This window comes from Toxorhynchites rutilus, chromosome 2, assembly GCF_029784135.1.
Source record: "Toxorhynchites rutilus septentrionalis strain SRP chromosome 2, ASM2978413v1, whole genome shotgun sequence".
Lineage (NCBI taxonomy): Eukaryota > Metazoa > Arthropoda > Insecta > Diptera > Culicidae > Toxorhynchites > Toxorhynchites rutilus.
The window spans coordinates 143,720,694-143,744,654 of NC_073745.1; the positions used below are offsets into that span (position 1 = coordinate 143,720,694).

At 38.4% G+C, this 23,961-nt stretch overlaps 3 protein-coding genes across 10 annotated transcripts in view; 2 read left to right on the plus strand and 1 right to left on the minus strand.

Moving 5' to 3' along the window:
- Window positions 1–23,961, minus strand: part of LOC129771795 (protein sax-3) — a 561,419-nt gene that overhangs the window by 137,012 nt on the left and 400,446 nt on the right. The gene's annotated exons all lie outside the window — the stretch shown is intronic.
- LOC129771799 (uncharacterized) lies at window positions 9,729–12,308 on the plus strand. Its single transcript, XM_055775841.1, has 4 exons — window positions 9,729–9,983; window positions 10,064–10,319; window positions 10,387–10,484; window positions 10,547–12,308. Exons 2-4 carry the CDS (start codon window positions 10,202–10,204, stop codon window positions 10,916–10,918), a joined length of 588 nt encoding a protein of 195 aa, XP_055631816.1. The 5' UTR covers window positions 9,729–9,983; window positions 10,064–10,201; the 3' UTR covers window positions 10,919–12,308.
- LOC129771797 (tigger transposable element-derived protein 4-like) lies at window positions 12,346–14,118 on the plus strand. The gene is made up of 2 exons (XM_055775838.1): window positions 12,346–13,587; window positions 13,655–14,118. The coding sequence occupies exons 1-2, from the start codon at window positions 12,594–12,596 to the stop codon at window positions 13,936–13,938; spliced, it is 1,278 nt and encodes a 425-aa protein (XP_055631813.1). The 5' UTR covers window positions 12,346–12,593; the 3' UTR covers window positions 13,939–14,118.

Consider the following 23,961-nt stretch of genomic DNA (forward strand, 5'->3'; position numbering starts at 1 on the left):
TGCGAACTGAATGTTTATTCCAACAAAACGTCAATACAAATCAGCGGCGAAAATGCAGTGTTGCCAGACTGGGTGGGTTATTATCCCTTAATCGGGCGAGATTTTAATTTGCTGCATGGGCTATGCAAATGCTTGCATAGTGTATCATAAACAGTCATTTTATCTGTCATTTTTATTGTTTTGTTGTGAATTGAAGCTTGCAAAGTTCGTGTTTAATGGAGTCGCAAAAGTAAACACACATTTATAAAAGTTTTACTTCTTAAAGGATTCTAAATTGCTCAAATCTGTGACACAACACTACTAGACGAGTGTGAAAAATGATATCTAGCAAAAAATCCGAAGAAAATTATGAAACCGCAAGAAATCTACGTTTACTTTTGAGCGTATGAAATTTCAAATGCTGTGCAACTACGGTATATTTTTTTCTCAATACGATATATTAGCTTCCCGATAATCCGGATGAGCTGTACAATTATCTGATTGATTTGGACGAAGACGCTTTCGAAAATCTAGTGTCAACAAATGATATTGACTTTGTCATCGTGCCCCCAAGCGGGGGAGACAGCGATATGGATGCTGGATAGTGAAATGTACAACAAAGGAATGGGTGGAGTTTATCTCTTCGACGCTCAACGAGGGCTATACCGCTGCACCATCCTTAATAAGAAGTGGTATTGGCCCTTTTTCCGATTTGTGCTGAACGGTGGGGTTGTCAATCTTTGGCATATCTAAAGAAAGAATCATGGAAATGGACCTTTGATTAATTTCGTCAGAGCTATCTGTGAAGGACTTCTAAGTGACATAAATCCAGCAAGGATCGAGTTCATGCAGATCAAGCCTAAACACTCGAAGTCATCGGAAGTTAGGTTTGACGGAATAAATCATTTCATTAATACGAATCCAAATAGTACCCAACGAAGGTATGCGTATTGCAACCGATATACGACGTATATTTGCTTGAAGTGTGATGTGGGTTTGCACCCTTCGGAGAGCTTTTTCCGGTACCATACTCAGTGATACTAAATCCGATACACTGCCGTTCTACGCATAACTGTACTATGTTCTATGCAATCCCTATGAACCGTGGGACAATTATGCGTAGAACGGCAGTTCACGAAAGTGCTAATAAACCATCAAAATGGTTGTTGAAGTTGAATTTTATGAAATAAAACCGTTTTGTTCAATATTCAAATGATTTCCATTTTTGATACTGTATCGGCTCGGCGTATGAAATTACATACGTCAGATATCTCAACTTCCAAAGAACTCCAAACCAAAATATTGCGTTTCCCCCCGGGAAACCTAGATGGACTAGAAAGTTTCATGCCATTTGGATCAAGTTCTTGTAAACCTGGGTAATAATGGGTTAACTCTTTGGGGTCGTTTGTCTGCTCTCAGCCTCCACAGCGAGAAACCATGCTAATCTTATGTTTTACTCGACCAAGTATCAGTTTATGCTTTTTCTAAACGAAGCTTGATGTCTAATGAACCTGTCCACGAATCAATATGGTCCTCGTATGAGTAATAGATAACGGTACTAATTATCAAAGAAAGTAGTACCCCATACAAGACAACGCACAGTGCGTTGAATGCATAAATAGGAATGTGTATTTTTCTGTATTTTCAACATACCTCAGGATTGAAAAAAAACACGGGGTGAGTTGAAATGCTCAGAAAACTGAAAAAGATTTTTCAGTTTAGTTTTTAAAACAACTACACTTGATTATCCTTATTTGATTACCTAACTTGCAATTCTGGCGATATTTTTGAAAAAATCAGTGCTTCCAGACCGATCGAGTCAGTGCGCAAAAATGTTTTGATTTAAAGATCGAGTAAATATAAACAAAGGCGCGGATTACGTTAAATCCAATATTCTGGTAATGGCTGTCATAAGATGGGTTGAAAGGTAATGTTTACTGAAAAAAAATATATCACGTCAATCCATCATTCCCAGTAAAAGTTATGGCTTCGGTTTTAGTTTACCCTGGATTTCTACTTGCCCCGGGATACCTTACTTGGAAAAGTTGTTGTCCTATTTTTGTTACCTTCGGGTAAAAGCCTTTCGAGTAACTATCTTTCGGGTGCTTGCCTTTCGGGTAAATGTTACAGACAAAGGTCGTATTAGAGATTGGATACCACCTAACTGTTATAACTCAGTAAATAATGAGTTTCAAGAAAATCTAAAGTTCATAAATATGCAAAAAATAAATTTTGTTGTTTTTAAGGTGAAGGTGGAAGCTAGCCACAAATGGCTGCCACAATGGCTCTCATTTCTTTCAACTCCCTTCCTCACCCCTCGACCGAAAATCAATAATTTTGCGAAACAGTGTGAAGAAAATGATCGTTTTCGCACACTTCTCATCAAGTAATATCAACCTAATTCTAATCGATTACTCACAAGATGTTAAATTTTCATCTGCTGTCGCACTGTATAGTGAAAAACGTCTGAAAACTCGAGCAAGTGCTCTGAAAGTTAAACTTTAATTTTTCAATCTTCGGCAATGGTTTTGTTTGTATTTGTGAAAGCATCGTTATTTTTTCGACACTGATGCCAGACAACATCATCGAAACAGCTATAAAAACCACTCAATAAAATGTTATTCCTGAGTCATAGCGTTTCATGTCATTAAAATCAATAGAATAAAATTGTGTTGATATCAATACAATTATTATTTCTACGTTTAATGGGTCTATAATGTAAGTTTTAGCAACTTTAACATTGGGCAAGAAAATTGTATTGCAGAGCTCGGAACACTGCCACGGCTGCCTATGCTTTCAAAAACAGTAAACGGAAAAGTATTATTCAATATACAATTATTATTCAATATTCAATATACATTCAATATACAATATTACTTTTTTTTTATTTTTATTTTTAATATGGTTTTATTTGTCAGTACATTTTAGAAAAAGTATGTTTGTTTCATTTCTTACACGTCATGATTCTATATCTAGATGAAACTTCATATCATCTATGTTAATTCTACCATCACATTCATTAACGAAGCAAATATAACTAATAAATAGTTTAAGAATTTTCACTCTACGCCTTCCGTTTATTCCCACTAGGCTAGGTTTTTTCAGCTCCTCGAAATCGAGCCTTCTCCATCCACCTAAGACGCATGATATCTTCTGTTGAAGAACCGTCCAAGCTTGTCCGGCGCGAACACAAGTACAAAATTTGTGTTTAAGTGTTTCTTCTGTTCGGTTGCCACAGCGTATACAGTTTTCGTCATTTACACGCTGCAACACGAAAGCAATTTCCGATGCTCGATCTTCTCATTCACCAGCAAGTATAGTTTCGTCCGCTGTACTGACGTAAGCTGCTTCGACGCGATATTTTGCCACGTGCGTCGCCAGTTATTTGCTGGATTATTCCGTTCCACCCTTGGTATTTCAATTTGATTGACGCGAGCAACTGTCCCTCTCCAGAGAAACGTTCCCATCGTTGATGTAATCTTCGCTGTATGTACGTTCAACGGTGGTAGAATGGACGCGAGGTACCATATCCTGGAGGTGCCGAACGTGTTCAGCATGATCACTTTTTGATGCAGCGTCAGCATACGCAGAGAGTGCAGCCACATTAGTTGCGAGAATTTCCCCACCAGCGCATTCCAGTTCAGTGTTGTCATTAGTTTTGTCGAGTTTGCGAAAACTACACCCAATATTTTAACTACATCGACTGTTTGCAGCCACTGGGTGTCGATACAGCCGTTTTCGCAAGACCCAACATCGATAGTAACAGTTTTTCGTAAATTCAATTTTGCACCAGCGGCTCTCTCGAAGCGAGTAAACAGCTGACGCATCGCATCAATTTGAGTTACCGATGTGACGATGATGCTGATGTCGTCCGCATACGCTGCCAGCAGATCGTTTCCGCACACACGTTCGAGCCTGGACACCAGTGGATGAAGATACCGTACGAAGAGGTGCATTGACAACGGGTCCCCATGTCGTACTGATCGTTGAATCTCGAACGAGCGAGAGAGATGTCCGTTGATAAGCAGCCGAGAAGTAGATCGACTGGCGATGCGCGAGAGTAGAGCGATGACATCATGGTTGAAGCCGAGCGAACGCATGGTTTGAAAGAGGAAAGAGTGCCGGACCCGATCGAACGCATGGTCGAGATCAAAGTTTATTAGCTTCCCAGCCCGATGGTTATGACGGAGACTCGCTATGCGATCTTTCAGAGCGAGAGTGGCTTGAAAAATGTTTCGTTCTGAGTTCGAGCATTTCTGCCCTTCACTGAGGACATGGTGTTCTCTCATCACTCGCTCTAATCTTGTTTTTAGGATGCGGGACAAGAGCTTGTAGTCGCTGTTTAGCAATGAGATCGGACGATATGATCTGGCCGTATGGTCGCCTCCCCTCTTCTTGACCAGCACGATGATGCCCTCCACAAATATTTCCGCTGAGTACCTCGTTTAGCAACAGGTTCAGCTCGCGGTGGATGACGTCGAACATACGATGATAAAATTCTCTCGGTATTCCGTCACAGCCCGGAGACTTTCGTGGTGCGCTCGCTGTTATCGCAGACCAAATTTCTGCCGTCGTGATGCTGCTCATAGAGACTTCGTCGGTTGGTGGAATAACACATTCACAGGTGAAATTTTTCTCATCTTCGTCTCTCGCCTCCTCTGAGTAGAGTGTCGAAAAGTAGGTTACCATGTGGTCTTCGATCGCTCTTGACTCTGTACATGTTGTATCCTGCTCTGTCTGCAGCTGTGTTATGATGGTTTTTTTCCTTCGCCTCTCCCCCAACTGAAAAATTTGATATGGGTTCTCCCGCCACGTGCGTTTCGTTGATTCTCATGAAAGTATGAGAGAATCTCCGTTGAAGCGCTAGCATCTCCCCTTTGAGTCGGTTAATAGTTGTTGACATTTCTGGATGCTGGTAGTACCCATCATAGGCGCGACGTAGCTCAGTGTATAGATGCTGATGTTAACTGTGGAATTCATCGAACACGGATCGACTTTTCCACTTGAAAAATCGTTTTATTTTGGGCTTCGCGAACATAAGCCACCACTCAATCCAAGAGCCGTAATTTCTGCGCTGCCGGGTCCAGTATTGCCACTTATACTGGAATTCCGCAACGTTTTCGCTAGTCATAAGATATGGTCGAAGGGACCAAAATCCACGGCCATGTTCTTGTCCTAGATGGGGGAGGCATAGACGGAGTGTGAGCGCTTTGTGGTCGGTGAATGAGCATGTTCGGAGCACGCAATTGAAGTCGCCAGTCAATATTACATTCGTGGTGTTATGACGAAGATAGTAGGGAAGCGTTTCGTGGAAGAAATTTTCCCGAACGGCTCGTTGTGAGGAACCGGAGGGAGCGTAAACATTGCAGATCGTCGTGTCTTGCACTCGTAGAGCAATCAGTCGGCTGTCCAGGCTTCTCTCAACGTTAGTCACTTGTATGTGTTGTTTCAGAGCAATAGCTGTTCCCCTTCTCATATGGTCTACATTGAAGAAAACGACGTAGCCAGGCAAGGAGAGCTGGTCGTTTTCTACTTCTTGCAGACACACGATGTCAAGGTTCTGACTGTTGACGAAATTTCGTAAAGCGTTCAGTTTCGTGGGGTTCGTGATGGTAGCGATGTTGATGGACGAGATGTTATACGACGTAAAAGCCATTTATACTAACATTACTTCAAAACTCTCTCCGTCTATATCGTCTCGGCGGGGCTTTTTCCCAGCCGGTCTTCCACGGTTCGGTCTGCTATTGACGGATGTGGTAGAGTCATCTGTTTCGTTACCATTGCTACTCTTGCTCTGCGATCGTAACGCTGGCTTTTTGAAATAATCATCCACAGCAACGATAGCCTGCGGAGGTGCTAGTAGAGACGATTTGGTTCGTTGAGATTGAGTGACATTCGTTTTTGGAGCTGAGGTGCTTTCGGGCTGGCTGCTTGTGTGTGTTTTTGAACCTGAGGGTTCCTCCAGGTTTGTGACACTCGGCAGTTCTGGAAATACCTGCGACGATGTCAGTGGTGGCACGGTAGACTTTTTCGTTTGTCCCGATCTCACACCAGCTGATTTCTTGGGTTGTTGATCGGTAGTTGACCTGTTAGTTTGTCCAGATTGTTTCGTCACGTTCGCGTAGCTTTTCTGGTACAGAAGCTTTTTGTTCTGTACACATGATATGCCAGTGTGCGCTTGCTCTTTGCAGTGGCGGCAGGAGTGCAGCTGTCCCTTATACACGACAAACGCTTGCTCTCCGTCGATGGTTACCCACGAATCGATATTCCGCTTCACCAACATACGGACAGACCATATGCCGAGCGGTATGCCTTGAGCTTCGTTGTTTTCGCCCCATGATACTTCTCGGATCGATACTACTTCACCGAATCCAGAAAGAAAATCGACGACCTTCCTTTCCGACACATCTTCGGGGAGATCGTAAACACGTACTTCGACGCTGCCATCTTCCAGCGTGATGCGAAGTGTGTGTTTTTTCCCATCACTCTCCACCTCATCTCCTCTGTGGCACTGGAGTCGCTTGATGTCCTCCATCTTCAATCCAAGAACCGAACGACAAAAACCAATTAACTTTTCGACCGACAGCTTGACGGCGAGCTGGGAATAGTCTATTTTGAACGTGTTTTCTCGCCTCATCGCGGAACACTTTTCACGCGACGCGGCACAGTATATTTAAATAAATTTACAACGGTGGTATGCTTCACTCGTGATAAGCGCAATCGAAATAAACGTCTGCAAGTCTCAAAAGCTGAGCGGGGTATATTCAATCAAAATGCCTCGGCCAACGAAGAGCGTTAAAGGCTCTCCAACGTGAATATGTCAAAACAATACGATCAACGAAGGGAAACATGAAGGAATTAGCATCATCGGTTTACTATGCGGAAAAATCTTGTTAATACCAAAAGGGCCCCAATTCGCATGTGTTAAACATAAAAATGGATTCTGTCTGTCTGTCTGTCTGATTCTAATGGACTCGGAAACTACTGAACCGATCAACATAAAAAATTGGTATGTAAGGGTTTTTGATGCCGGGGAAGGTTTTCGTGATAGTTTGAGACTCCTCCTCCCTCTATAAGGGGGGGGGGGGGGGCTGCCATACAAATGAAACACAAATTTCTACATTACTCGGGAATTAATCAAGGAAATGAAACCAAATTGGGCATATTGAAGTTTTAGGGTGCAATAAATGTTTCTATGATGATTGGACACTTCACCCCCCTCTCTAAGGGGGGGGGGGGTTGCTGCCATACAAATGAAACATAAATTTCTGAATTGCTCGAGCAAGCAAATGAAACAAAATTTGGCATCTGGAGGTTTTAGGATGCAATAAATATTTCTATGGTGGTTAGACACTCCTCCCGCTCTCTAAGGGTGGGCTGTCATACAAATGAAACACAAATTTTTGCATAACACATTTGGCATGTGAATGTTTTACGGGGCACGAAACGTTTCTAGGGTGCATTTCCTCCTCCCCCCTCTCTAAGGGGAGCTGGCATACAAACGAAACACAAACTTCTGCATAACTCGAGAACTAATTAAGCACAATTTGGGATGTTGGGGTTTTTGGGTATGAGAAATGTTTCCATAATGGTATGACACCCCTCCCCTCTCTGGAATGAAGAGGGGGTCCTATAAAAATATTACACATATTTCAACCAAAAATATTTCAACCAAACTTGAGAATTGAAAATTTTCGGAAAACTCTGAAGGAAAAAGGGAAAATTAGGAATATTAAATTCCCATATGTTCTGCAAGTGCTGTTAGTCCATTTGATGTTTGCGCTAGCGGAATTGATCTTTTTTCGAAACTGGAAATGGATTTTAATGTGATGAAACGCACTCCTATATCTTCTTATATCTATACAAAAAAAAGGATCGCCGGATGTGTTGATAAGAGCAAAACTCGAGGAAGGAATAGTCCGATTTAGGGCTGTCTTTATTCTATTATATCTTCTGTATGAAACAGTTATTCCATGTAACGAAGAAACAGGTTATTTGCCAGTGGTTGAAAAATCTTGAACGAGAATTGTGTCTGAAAATAACCTGATATTATAATGATGAGTTTTGTTAGAAATACTAGGAATTTTATAGTGAAGGGTAAATTCAACGGGGTCGAATAGAAGATCAATCAATGAACAGTTCTGCGATTGGACCCATGAACATGCTCATAGTAAGAAAACGTGAATGTTTGAAGGTATTGATAACAAAAAACAAATTTTGGGCGGGATGAAGTTTGCCAGGTCAGCTAGTGTGTTATAAATTTGCTCATGTTACGCTCGTGTATAATCAGAATTTTAGTATATATATGCAAATATGCATATACAAATGCACCTTCTATATATATTTATATTTGCAATTGTTCATGGGAACATATCGTTCATACATTTTACTTTAGTATTGAATTGTTATTTTTTTTCAAATTTATTCTAAGACTCGTGTCAATGTGGCGCCACACAGTATGATAAGTGAATTGATCTTTTTTGATTTACGTGTGCTTTGCTCTTCTCTCACAAACATTATTACCTCATTTTTACACGTGTGTTTAACTATACTACTGCATTGGCTAGCTTCCACGTTCACCTTAAATTACCAGACTAGAATACCCTCTTAAATGAATTTGTCGATACACTGTTTTTTGAGTTTAAATAAATTCAGTTACAAACGGTTCCAAGATGCAGTCCGCTGAAATTGTTTGAGTGATACTTTACTAGATATCCGGTGCCTCATCGCTCATCGCATCGAAAAATAATGGATTTCTGTTTTCCCAACCTAATACGTAGTTTCATCGTAGTTATGAGCTTAGTTCGACGTGACTGTATGTAAAATGACATTTGTCATGATCGCAACAATGTTGATTCATTCAATAGCCTGATAGAATAATTTATGAACACAATGAGCCACTGCTGAATCAATTCTTATCGTATAACAAATTCACACCTCTAATTGGTACTACCGTGGAATGAATAATCATGCCATTAATAGATTCGATTTGAGATAAAATGGATTAGAGATTGATCATTTCGATGTCGTTTATGTCTGTATGACGATCTATAAAAACAAGTCAGTCTGCCAATTCATTGAAGAATGCTGTAAATGTGTGAATTTAGTTGGAAGCACTTTTCAATTAATCCTACTTACAATGCATTAAGTGAACCTTTATGAGAGGCAATGAAACACTACAGAAATTATTTCTCAAAACTTTTCTATTCATCGTTGATTACAGAATTCCTGGTATTCGGATTCATATCACTGACCGCATCGTCACCGATTGGGCAATTTGTCCGATCGCAAAATTTCATCGAAAAGTGGACTTTTCGCCACTTTAAGTGATCGCTCTGACTCATCCGGATTCGAGCCACAAATTACCGAGGTTTATTACTTAACACCCGCCGCCTTGATCGTCATCCGTTTTCCCGCATCGTTGCAGCCTCATTACGTTACCAAGGTGAGGGCCGGGCTTGACTACTGCTGATCGGTAGCATGACGCATCCTCGGTAGGAACCAGGTGCGAGAGACCGATTTGTTACGCTGCATTACTACGAGATAATTTGCACCGTTGGGATGTTTTCGAAAGCAGGAATGCTGTTGACAACGGGTAATCACTACTGTATTAGCACAAAATTGGAGCAGATCCCATCGCGATCGCGATCAAGTTAATCGGGATACCCGCCAGCAAAAATGTTAATAGTTTCGCGTGTTTGTTCGTCATCCTCATCGACACAATAGTCTTTGTTTCGAGCCTGTCGCCAGGAATGATTTTAATTTCCCTTCAGAAGATGACTATCAGGGGAGTTGCTGCTGCAGTCGTTGCGGTTGGATATGGAATTCAGTTGCGGTTCATTCACCGTTTGGCGCAAGCCGAGTTCATCACGCAGCATTGCCATTCACACCTCTCCCAAACCTGATCCTAACCGACGGCTGGATTGAAACAACATCAGCTGACTCGTGGGAGGTGAATCATGATGTGTAGTTTCAATGGGGCCGAGGATCGCGCGCGCCGATAGGTGAGTTGTTTGGAATTAAAAAATTACGCAAAGTATGGTCTTATATATGCGAATTGGCGATGTTGATTTGTCATCACTAGCAAATCACGATCCGGCTGAGTAGGTTGTGTTTACCTTAACGGGGAGATCTGTTGTGATCGGACGTGTTCTCAGACGGCAGACGGACAGGTGGATGTTCGAGTTAGTATTTACCAAATCTGGAACAGCAAGCACGCGCCATGTTAAAAGGAATAATCAAGTTCAACGGCTACGCGGTGGCCATTAGCTGCATAAATTACGCCATCACGCGGGTGCTGGAGACGAACGTAGAGGGAAATATTTTGCAGCAAATTCCTTGTAAGTATTAGAAAATTGCTTCGGATCGAGTGCTATTATTGAAGACAGAGGACCGTTCTTTTTTTAGGGATGAAGAATCTGCTAGCAACCGAGCAGCGCCCAGAATCGATAGTTTATATTGGATTTTTCGTTGCCAGTGTGATGCTTTTCATGGGAGTTTATTGGGTAAGTTCGATCGGTTTGGCTTACCGAATGATTCGTTAATAAATCAATGATCTCATTGGTAGGAATGCAAAGTCCTGATGGTGCCCTTCGTGATCGCCTACGTCGTCGTGTTGTATGACGAGACTGGCGGCACTTTCCTAATGACTAAGCTGTGGGAGGTGATCTATACGTTCTACGCGGCAATCAGTCTGCTGCTCCTGCTGATGCTGGGGATTTGTTCGTGCTGCAAAGGAGATGATGACAAGCCTCACGGTTCTAAACACAATCGAAAGCAACGAAAAGCTGGCTGCTGGGCTTTCTTCTGCTGTGGAACCTGTTGCCGATCGGAGGACGAAAAGGAACTGGACATGCACTCACATTGCTCGTGCGAGACGCTGAACATGCGACCGGCAGGACCAAACGATAAGCACTATCATCGAGTGATATTTGTGTAGATGCTGAGTGGGAAACAAAACGCTGTTTTAGTGCGGAAGAGATTTCAACCACCAGTATCTATCAGTGCTGATAACCAAAGAGCTTCGCTGGGTTACGACCAATATCAGGGGAAACTGAAACGAAGTGTGCTCATATCGGTATTACGGAGTGAATATCGGTTGATCGAGAAAAAGATTTCAACGAATACAACGTCTCGTTATGAAGAGATGATTGATGATCCCACCTCTAGATGCATCGAAAATTGTATGATATATCGCGAAAAATAGTTGTTTTTTTTTCTAGTTTATACCAAATTTAGTGTAACACATTTTTACGGACTGAAACATGAAAAAGTGAAATGTGCATTTATACGAAATTCAAAAATAGTGAAATATACTGGAAACTCATACTCATGGTAGCGAATAAATATATGTACAGTCAAAGCTCTCTATAGCGACAACTTTTATAGCGACAAATCTCTCTATAACGACATTTCCAAAGGTCCCTTCAAAATCGCATAGAAATTCTTTTCTTTATAGCGACATTTCTCTATAACGACCATTCCCTGTAGCGACACATTACCGCTCATACATATCATTCTCTATTGCGACAATTCTCAAGGTCACGCCAACAGTGCAATAATAATGAACTTGATTGAACTTAGTATATGACTATGAACGAAAATAGTCTATATTATGTTTTGTGAACGATTAAATGTTCGTGCGCAACTAATATTAATATTCGGATACTTTACAAAAACAGAGAAATTTAAATTTGAAACATCACTCAACTTGAACATATATTCAGACGCGATTCTGCTGACGGTACATTTTCATATATGTATTCAAAACTCTGCTGCACATAATTTTAAGCTGTACCATATCGTAAAGCGAAAGAGCAATGCAAAAAATAACTCTCGAAAGAGACGTGATCGCTTTGAAGCTCTTGTGATGCGCAATAGGAAACTAACTAAACGATACCGTGTGGGTAAAAAGGAATACAAAACAGATTAGCTGTTGTGGATCACGTGTACTCAAAATGATTCTGGCGCAAATAAAATCCATTCCGCCCAAACAGTGCTAGGGCGAGGCAAAAAAAGAGTGCTGTCAGTTTCCTTATCTTTGTTCAGTTTCGAGACATCTGAATTCAACACGAATTCAGCTCAGCTATCACAATACACACACATAGGAAACCTGTAAGCTGATAAAAGATAGGTAAAGCTTATTGAAACAAATCAATTGAAGCATTGTTGTACAAGAATCCCGTGCTTGAGGAAATAAAGTATTCGAATTGAACTTAAAACGAAAAGTATAGTCCGCGTAACTGTTACATGGTAAGCTTTTAAATTCATACTCACGCAACAGTTTGAAGTATAGTTTGTTTTAATATAAATTTCCAGTCCAAAATGAATTCAAAGACAAGAAAATCTTTCACGCTAAAAAATAAATTGGTTATAATTGAAAAATTTGAAAAAGGCATTAAAAACAAAACATTATCCAGTGAATTTAATGTGCCGCACAACACGATTTCATCCATAATCAAAAATAAGATCCAAATTCGTGAAAAGGTAAGAATAAAGGTTTTAACTGCTGATGTTCAATATACCAAAATGTAAAAAATTTACAGGCTCGTCGGTTTTCGCTAGAATTCAAAAAAACTCGCTCGGTTCAGTATGATGCCGTAGAAAAAGCTGTTATGCTTTTTTGCCAGCAGGCGATTTCGTATAATATCCCCCTATCTGGCGTGATCATAAAAGAAAAAGCCAATGAGCTCGCAGCGAAACTAGAGAAAAAATCATTTAAAGCCAGCGACGGATGGTTCCAAAAATTCGTCAAAAGGAATGGGCTTTCGTTTAAAACTGCAAGTGGTGAAAGTGCAGCTGTTGATGTCGGAGCTGCTGAGCAGTTCAAATCCGATGCGTTACCGCTATTGATTGCTGACTATAGCCCACAAGATATTTTTAATATGGATGAAACGGGTTTATTTTTCAAATGCTTACCCAATAAGACATATTGCTTCAAAAGCGATAAATGTCACGGAGGCAAAAATTCCAAAGAGCGAATCACAGTTGTTGTGGCAACAAATATGGACGGATCGGAAAAGTTAGAACTTTTGGTCATTGGTAAGAGTGCCAAACCTAGATGTTTTAAAAACATTAAGAACCTTCCAGTGATCTACAAAAGCAACAAAAATGCGTGGATGGTGAGCGCGTTGTTTGAAGAATGGATTTTAAACCTGGATGAGAGAATGGTGTCTGAAGGAAGACGTATCATTTTGTTCATCGATAATTGTCCTAGCCATCCAAATATTCAACAAAAATTAAGAAATTGCAGACTGCAATATTTTCCTCCAAACATGACTTCTGTGCTCCAACCACTTGATCTTGGAATAATTAAAGCTTTGAAAGTGTACTACCGCAACAAATTAGTAAGAGACCAACTGAATGCGATAGAAAAAGACGAATTGTTGAATGTCAACCTCCTACAGTGTGTTTGTATGCTAGCTGATGCGTGGCAAAATCATGTCAAACAATCCACAATTGTTAATTGCTTCGTCAAAGCTGGCTTTGTGAAATCAGATAATTTGATTTGCATCAATGAAAACAGCATTGATAACGACCCACTAGAGGAAAATGTATTCCGATCGAATTTTGAAGCACTCGCTGAGCAAGGTTTTGATTCTTTTGAAGGTTTGGTTATAAATGGATATTATTTTCAAATATCATATAAGGTATAATCGACATTTGCCATTTTCAGACTACGTGACTTTTGACGACAATTTATGCGAAGGAGCAATTTTGTCTGACGAAGACATCATAAAAACAGTGCAAGAGCAATCATCTATTGATAACGATGATGATGAAATTCATTCAGTACCTGACGATGTAGTTGACAATGAAACTATAAGCACACCCTCTCAAAACCAGCTAGAAGATGCTTTCCAAACGATTTATGCTGGTTTATTAACTAGCAAAAAATTACCAAAGGACAGCTTTTCAAAATTTTTTGATTTAAAGAAAACTTTGTTGGGGGACAAATAAGCTGAATTTTGTGTCTTGTTTAATGTTTTGTTTCAATTTTTTCTGTTAATTCCTTCGTTAATAATATAATTGATTTGTTTCGCATGGACTTGAGCGTTTCTCTCTTTATAACGACATCCGGATTCTCTATAGCGACAGTTTTTATAGCGACATTTCTCTATAACGACGGTCCCTTGCGATGTCGCTATAGAGAGCTTTCACTGTATATGCGTAGTATATAATGTGCTTCCATCGTGGAAGATTCCCTATCTATAAATTGGTGACTCATTATCACATCTGTTGGCCAATTGTTTTGAGTTCAAGGAAATGATTTATTCAAGACAATGCACATTGTATATCAACTACTATTCATACAGTGAATATAAAAATATAGGCGTGAAAAACATATAACAGTTTGAATACAAAAATATTGCAGAACTTCAGATTTGTTTTTTTATAGACTCAACGTATCAATTGTGGTTTGAATGTAGGAAATAAATATTGTGGAACCAAGTGTCAATCAATTTTAAGGAAATACCAAATCCACCTCCAGTGGGCCTGTAATTGATTGAAAAATTAGAGTAACAGATTGCGAAGTCGGAAATTTTAAGTGATTTTTGACATGCTGTAACTTCGTGAAAAATCAACACATATCGATGGGATGCGCATCATTACGAAGCTACTTTCAGGTATTAGAATATTTTACGTACATATTTTTATCTTTGTGTATGTAGGTGTAGTGGGTGGTCGCGTAGGATTTTGTACTTCTGATACGATTTGCGATTAAATGTTTCTCTAATTCACTCCAAATTTTTAAAAATCGGCTAGAGAAAACGGCTGAACGTATCAATACGAACCGTTCACAGACGTTTAGGGAATATATTAGGCTAAACATTTGCCTGAAAACATTAGAACTTACTGCGATATTTGTAGAATTACAGAGGATTTTGTAAAGCACTATAAAAATTCTGTTTTTGGGATTTTTTTGAAATCGATGAAAAAAATTAAATTTTTTTTTGTCAAAGTAACAAATTATTCTTGTGTAGAATTTATTGGAGTTTTCAAAACTACCTTTCGATTTGCGATGCGATGATTGTTTATTAAATTATTCATCATCAAAAACGAAAGGATAATTTTTCATTCAAACTAAAATATCTCTGTGTGGGAAGGTCGTACAGGAACGTTTCTGGAACCAAATGAGAGATGGTTGATAAGGTTCATTGGATTTGCTGTTTAGTTGGTTAGCAAAAAATTGTGTTAATCCAGAATATTCTTGAAAAAAAAACAAAGAAAAATCGATTTTACATTTCTTCCCTATATTGTTGCCCACTACACCTACACACACAAAGAAAAAAATATGTACGTAAAATATTCTAATACCTGAAAGTTGTAGCTTCGTGATGATGCATATCTCATCGATGTGCGTTGATTTTTCACGAAGTTACACCATGTCAAAAATCAGGTAAAATTTCCGACTTCGCAATCTGTTGCTCTAATTTTTTTGTCGGGTGTATATACCGTTCTCAACCATATTTCGGACGCTTAAGAAAACAGAAAACAGATCTAAACTTTATGCACAGGTATTACTTGGTGGATATTTTTAATAAATTAGTTCAAGATGCTTTTAAGCTTTCTACTTTGCTACCGATTTCTACTTTTCAAAGAAGCGAATAAGAATCAAACTTCGGACACTATTTATAAAAAAAAAATTCGGACAGATTGAATTCAAATTTAAGACACTTTTTTGGAATTTTTCGAATGAAAATTACATTACACTTGATTATATTTTATAGTGAACTGCAAAACACTTACCAAGTAATCACAGTAAACTGCTAACGATGATGATAATTGATGAAACACGGGAGAAATTTAAATATTGATGAACGGGTAAATTCTACGTACTTACGCTAAGCAAACGTTAAACACAAACGATAGTGAGTAGTGTCGATAGATTTTGGCCGTTCTCATGTGAAATGATAGTGAAAGCAAGGGATTACTCTAAAGAAGCAATTGTGATATTAATTTGATAGTTATATCATCAGTGCATAAAGCATTTCAAGATATTAGAACAAAGTGTCCTAAATATGATTCAGAACGGTACGTCAGGTATGATGGATATGTAAAGTTATCCTCATTATTTTGCTATATTTTATTACGATCAATAACTTTGTGGGTTCGAGGCCGAGTGTTTAACCACATACATATCATGACGGGAACTTTGGGTTCGATTCCAGTTCTGACTAACTGATGCAAACACTACATTGAGACGGCAAAGCTCCTTCAGGAACATTAGTGCTGTTGATAATGAAGGAAAAAAAATATTGGTGCTCGAACCTCTCTCATCGAGGTTATAAATAAACAATTCTCTGAATATGGAGGGGAATATAGCGTGACTCTGATTCACGATTTTGATATCTTTCCCATAACCGCGCAAATCCCCAAATCCTGAGTCAACATGGACTATTCCATTACTTATGGGAATAAATTAAGCGAGAGACAGAAGGAAACGAGTTTTCTATAACGTATACTTAAAAAAAACTTTTCTCAAAATAACACATAGAAGAGGAGTCACTCAAAACTAGCTGCCTAAGCTGTTCATCCGATGTTCATCCGACTTTCCCTTAGAATTTCATAAATAACAGATGATCGAAATTGTTAGTGATGCAACACGTTCATATTGATGAGTGTTTGATTGCGTGCGAATCTTGCGAGTGTTAAAACTGGCAACATTTTGAGGAATCGAGATATTAGATAATGGAAGATGACATTGTGCTTGAATACATAAAGGATCTGATCTTCTACTATAATAAGCGCGAGTAAAATTGAATATCTTCAGGATATCAATTTATCGTGCATTGATTATAGATCGAAATCACACATTGATTGTTTGGCCAAAATCGCACTGTCACTATCGACAACTCGAAATATCGTCTCCTGCAATGTTACCAACTATAATTTTAAAAAATCAGGAAGAATGAAAATAATAATCAGGATAAATCAGGACTCATCTACATACATCTACACACACATTATTCTCAGTAAAGCAATGTTGTTTCTCAAACTTAATCTCGTTGTATTTTTATAAGTTCGTCGGAAAATCTGGTTTCATAAAATTTTCTAGCACTGTTTTGGAAAGCCAATTGAGGGGAAACAATTGAGGGGAGAGATAGAAAAAGATAAGTACAGCTTGGCGTCTAGATAATTTAACTTAAGAGATATATACGAGTGCGAACCGCATAACTTGGCTTGAAAATAACGAGCTTATTGAGTAATATTGAAAATACATAACGCGTTTATTTTGCTTGGTGATACTGCTATCATTCATTAAACGCAAAAAAATAACTGTTGTGTTCATTTATATTCATTCTGTTCTATCTGAGCTTTCTCCAAAGTTCGTATCATGGGTATACAATCAGATTTATTCATTGCCATTGAATTGTCAGGAATATTGTGACTGTTCATTTTCAATATCCAGAGAAGTGTGTGATTTTCTCATTGAGAGAGCGTTTCGCTTATTCTAAAGTCAGCTTTTACTGAAGTAGCTCCGAAATGACAACGCAAATGAGTGTTCAAGCGGAAATGCCAACAAAAGAGCAAGATCAGCTCGCACATACACAGAAATTGCTAAAGATTTCATAGGCTTGGACGACGAGGAAGCTTTCTGCAAAATCGATCTGATTAGCGAATGCAAACTTCGTCACTCAAAGCTGGACGCTGGCAATTTCATCCACCATTTCCGATTGCAACACTCGGAATTATCTAGCGAATACGATCTGCTGGAGGAGTTTGATCCGAATTTCGAGACAAACGATACACTTACGGTCATCCTGTGCGAGACGTTCAGACATCGATTCAATATCATCAGGTGGCAACACAATATAAGTGGAAGGATGTCACAACCTCGGTGTCCAATGAGACATTGTAGGTTCGATGGCATCGATAGTTCCATCGTAAAATTAAAATAAAATTGATTTCTATGTAATTTAATTGTTTCAGTACATCCTTATCTTCCTCATAGAATTTTACCGTTTCGTCAGTTGTCCGAGAACGATGTTGATATTGAATGAACTGGTATATTAATATCAATGAATGACAAAGCTAGGGATATTTCCATGTGTTTACATTCCGGGAACGCAGAGCAGAACGAAAGAGAGAATGAACGAAAGTGAATGAATCAACTGGCAGTGGCTTGCTGTGATTGTGAGGCTTGGCGTTGGTTCATTTTCGGTATCTCGTATGCAATGGTACCGTTCTGAATTATATTTCGGACAACATCATATTTCGGACACTTTGCTATAATATCACGAAATGCTTAATGCACTGATCATAATTGCTTCTTTAGAGTAATCCCTTTGTTTCACTATCATTTCACATGAGAACTACATTTGAATTCTAACACAATCGGCAGAAATCTTACAACACTACTCATTATCGTTTGTGTTTGACGTTTCCTTAGCGTGAGTACGTAGAATTTACCCGTTCGCCAATATTTAAATTTCTCCCGTGTTGGATCAGTTCTCATCATCGTCAACAGTTTACTGTGATTACTTGGTAAGTGTTTCGCAGTTGACTATAAAATATAATCAAGTGTAATGTAATTTTCGTCCAAAAAATTACAAAATAAAGTGTCCGAAATTTGAATTCAAATTCCGAAATTTGATTTAGTGTCCGAAGTTTGATTCTTATTCGCTTCATTTGAAAAGCATTTTATTCGATAATTTTTATATGTACCAAAGTAGAAAGCTTAAAAGCATATTGAACTAATTTATTAAAAATATCAACCAAATAATACCTGTGCATAAAGTTTAGATCCGTTTTCTGCATCATATGCCTTACGTGTCCGAAATATGATTCAGAACGGTATAATGATCGAATGTGGTCTGAAATTCAGCTGAAATGATTGATGTGAAACTGATAATTCCAAGCACTGATCATGACATAAAAGTTTGGCATGGAAACCAGTATATTTATTACGAATAATGTAAAGAGTACAAACATCAGGAAAAATCAGGATCATTTCAGAAAATCAGGATAAATTGAGTGTTCGTCAGGATATCAGGGAGCGTGCTAAAAAGTCTGGGAAATACTGAAAAATTAGGAAGGTTGGCATCTGTAGTCTCCTGATTTTGCTTGAAAGTGTATTTAACGATTGAGGAAATGCGTGATCGTGACGTCGAGTCTATCAAAAGGCTTGCTTCGACATTCACAAAGACGTCTGCACAGATGATTCAACATGCCTTAATAACCTGCAAATCGTCAGAGTTTCAAGAAGACGTTTTTTTTTGTTTCATTTATGAGCTCCTAATTCTAAAGATAATTTAGTAGGGATAGAATCAGATGGGCGCTACTTAGCAACATTGATTGGAGCAACAATTGTTACAAATATTATGACAACCACAATTTAGAGTTTAAAGTGAATACACCGTAGCGAAGCATGAATCGTCGAGAGAATTAGAAAAAAAAATTCTGTAGATAACAGAGCAGTAGGACCTCTCGAAGTATGCCTTTGCCTGTGCTTCGTTAATCCAAAGTTTTGACACAGTGATATCCTACTGCTCCAGCTACTTGAGGGAGTCTTTCTCTCCCGACAAGAAAAAACGCGAAAGCAGAACATTAAATATTCTACTTGAGCTGTTCAATGAAATAAGTATTAAAACTTCTTAAGTCGAACGGTTTCATTCTGATTAACTTTTAACGAACGAGCGCATTTTTCTAGAACGATGACCAGTTGGGCGACGAGAAATTAAGTGCTTTATTTCCAGAGAGAGAAAAGATGCATAATTAATATCGCTTTATTGGATTTTATGGAAACTTTCAGTAATAATAGGTAGTATATGAACAGGTATGTCCATACAAAAGGATAATGAAATGAAAATTTCAAAAAAATTATGGAAGTTGAAAAAAAGGAATAGCTGTGTGTATGGAATGTATTTATTTGTACACGTTTATAACCTAACAGAATTCCTGAAATATAACGGAATGCCTCATGTATGGCGGCATTCGATTTTTAAGAACATGTGCAATGTCGCGAGAATGGCGGTATTCGTCCGCTAAGGGTTAAACATAAAAATAATACAAATAATGTACTGAAATAATTTCATTTGATACCGATATTGAGGGGATTGCAAAAAATGCATAGTCGACCATTTTGTTGCGGTGACCTGTTTGTATTCATGTTGTTCATAATGTAATGTGTTCTCCAAGTCAAGTCCATTCATTTGATACACATATCCCAATCAATTTTTTTTTAAGAAATATGAAATCAGTAATTTTGTAAAAATTAATCTTGTACAAAGTTATACAATCTTGCATAATCAGTAATTTACCACCCCTTTCTTCTAATTATTTAATTATGCAGAAGAGCAATGAAAATCCGATACACTTCTTCTTTACGATCGCTTTTTCTGAGTTTTAAAAAAAGTAATAATGGAAAATATTGGGTGTAGCATAAACACATGAAAACATAAATCAAAGATATTAAAGAAAATATATAATCGTGCAATGAATTTGATGGATAATTTAACTAACGATGGAAAACTAATGGAATCAACATAAAAATGTGTGTCAAAGCTTTGGATTATTCATCGCAGTTTTGGTCTGCTGAAAATTAAACATCTGCTTCAAAATCCAGTTCTTCGACACATTAGTCTGTTCTCGTTCGAAAGAACAACATATGGCTTTTTCACTGATCATAACGTGGCTCCAAACGTTTAGTCAAGCTCGCAGGACATGTTTTAGAGTCTTAGAACAAGGGAAAATCGAAGGAACTCACTAAATTCTCTAACTCTGCGTAGAAGTTACTGTTTGATGCGATCGACTAGTTGCACCATTTTATCTACGTTCCCTGCACGATTACATCGCCAACGGAACTTTCTTCTGCTTGAGCACCGGAAATCTTTAAAAGGTCTTCATGAACCAGTGCGCTTCATGTCGCCAAGTTTCAACGAAGTCTTAGTTCTCTTCCATTTTAGCTCTACTGTGTTCGAATTCAAACAAAAATTCAAATTCAATTATTTTTCACTTATCTGATTACAGTTACTATTATTTTTTCAATATAGTGTTCAATATGTGGGATACTTATGCTGTCTCTTTTTGGCTTTTCCCCATTATAATTCATTAAAACAGATGAATGATTAAATAAATAATAACTAAATTTATTTGTTACGGTTTTCTTCTTCTGAGCCTATGCTACACCCGAATCTGAGTTAACGGATTTGCACTATTGCTAAAAGGAAATTTATTCAAGCGAGAACTTAATTACAACTGCACAACACTCGTTATAGTTTTCATCAAATTGCTTTGTTTATTTCGCTCAATTTTATTATATATTTTATATTCGTTCTATATTCCGAAATTTTCGAATATTTTCTTAATTGAATGAAACAATCTAAACTCACCCACTGCCTATTGTATGAAATCCCACAATTACTAAAATTTATCATTTCTTGGGGAACTCGTGAAATAGATGAGAGCCATCGCAAAGAAATCGAAATAATCTTGTGCTAAATGCTGGTCGTCTCCGCATTAATCAGACTCGCAATAAACGTCCGAATCGGAAGACACATTGTAATAAAATAATGCACATTACAATTCGCTCCCGGATTCATTTTATATGTCGTTGTGTTGGCAACTCTCATTTGTCTCCCGTCGCCATTATCATCAGTCGAACATTCCTTGGACCGTAGAATAATATGGCCTTATCTTCCCCCCCGGGCCAATTGAGCGTAACCAAACGGAAGACTCGATCACAACCATTGGTATGATAGGCGTTGCCCATCAGAATCACCATCCGTCGCCACCACCAGCCCCATAAGCAAGGCAATAAAACATGATTTCTAATTAGAAATCACCACCGAAGACATCCATGGCAAGGCTTCCTTCCGTGGCTTTATTAGTAGACAACATAGCACATAATACCACGAACCATATTTCCCACTCACCCCCACGATTCGATTGGTCGGACGTACAGAGGAGTATATCCCAGCGGCGGAATCTCAGCGTTGTCTTCTCGAAGGGAAAAACAATGCTGACGTCGCGTTCGATGATGGAAACGAGCAAATTAAACACACTCCATAAAGTGTGGATCTTCCCCACGGATAAACGTTGATTATGTTAAGTCAAAAACTATACAAACGATTAGATGCTTGAGGCGCCACGGTAGCGACGATTATTATTTTTCCAACCGAACTCTGGCGGCTGCTTTGGACCGGAAGCGTTGTCATTTGTCCGACACTGGTCAATTGTCTTTCAATTTCGAAAGGATTCGATTACATACAGTCTCCGATTTTTTTTTCACTGTAAAAACGGTGTCCCACATCAAATTTCATCACGGAAAAAACGCTGCACAAAATTCTCCCGTTGGGTATTTTCTCTTGAAAAGTTGGGTAAAAAATAGTAGAGTATATTGTATTTTATCGCTGTCAGTTTTTCGAAATTTGGACAAAATAGCGTCACCCGAAAAACAACGTCGCGAATTGATTTTGCGCAAGCACCTGGACAATCCTCAACTCTCTCATCGGGACATCGGGAAACAACTCGGAATCGTGTAGTCAACTTTGAGTCGTGTGATTAAACGTTAGTGCGGAACTCTGAGCATCGAATGGAAGGAGAAATGCGGTCAGAATGGACGTTCTGTTCGTGATCAGGATCACTAACGTGTCGTGAAAGCGTTTAAGTGGTATCTCAATGTTTCGGTCAGGGATGTGGCCAAAAAGTTGGATCTGTCCAGTTCTTTCGTTCAGAGAGCCAAGGACCGGAAGGGACTGCATACGTACAAAGTGCAGAAGACTCCAAATTGTGAAGTTCGTGACTACCGGAACTGTAAACGGGCAGATCTACCTCAAGGAGTGTCTACAGAAGCGTCTGCTTTCTCTGTTAAAGCAACTCGAGGGCCCTACGATTTGCTGGCCCGATCTAGTTTCATGTCACTATTCAAAGGGTGTCCTGGAGTGATACGAAGCCAACGGGGTCACTTTCCTACCAAAGGACATGAACTTCCCCAATGCACCGGAACTATGGCCCATCGAAAAATACTAGGCTATTATGAAGCAGGCACTACGGAAACATCCCAAGGAGGTCAAATCTGAGGAAGACATGAATAAAAAGTGGGTATCCGTACAGAAGAAGATGCAGCCAAATGTTGTACAGAACCTTATGAGTGCACTGAAGCGTAAGGTGCGAGCATACGGTTATGGTATTGAAGTTGAATGAAATAAATATACCAAAAGCTTACTAATGGGTTATCTTTTATTGTGTGAATGTTTGAAAAGAATCGGTCAACTAGGTAATATTTTACAGCGTTTTTCCGTGATGCAATTTAATGTGGGACACCCTTTAGAATCGAATCATAATGGAATCAAATAATTTTTTTAACGGTTTGATATACATATATTTTTTTTAATAAAGGATAATATAATTAAAGTCATAAAATACCTTTCTCATATAAAATGCCCGAATTCTTTCAGGGGGAGATGAAGGATCATATTTGATGAAAAAATACTTCTACGCATATGTTCGAATTTCGATAATGACAGAGTTATTGAAGTTTTCCTCTGTTTCGGGCTCTGTTTGCCTCTAACTGACTCTACTTAAAAAAGTACGCTACGTAGGACGATTCTGTTGCTTCCATTTGTAAGTACAGAATATAGTTATTTTTAGATTTCTAGATTTTTTATGAAAATTTAAACAAATTCCTACATTTAATCCTTTGACCAGAGTTTTGTAGGTATTATAGTTATAATTTTTCGTAAAAAATCAAGAAAATTTTTTGGTCCTTTCCAAAAAGTAGTCTATTTCTTTTTTAAATATTTCAAGTGTACAAAGTTGGCATGAAATTCGTCATACTTGAAATATTCAAAAAAGAAGTAGACTATTTTTTGAATAGGGCCACTGTTTTTCTAAATATTTTTTCTAAAACTTATTACTCAAAAACCATAACATCTACAATATTTTGGTCAAATGTTCAAATTTCATTAAAAAATACCATTTTTTTAAAGAGTTTTCTTAAAATTGGAATTCATTTTCATAAACCACTATCAAATATCA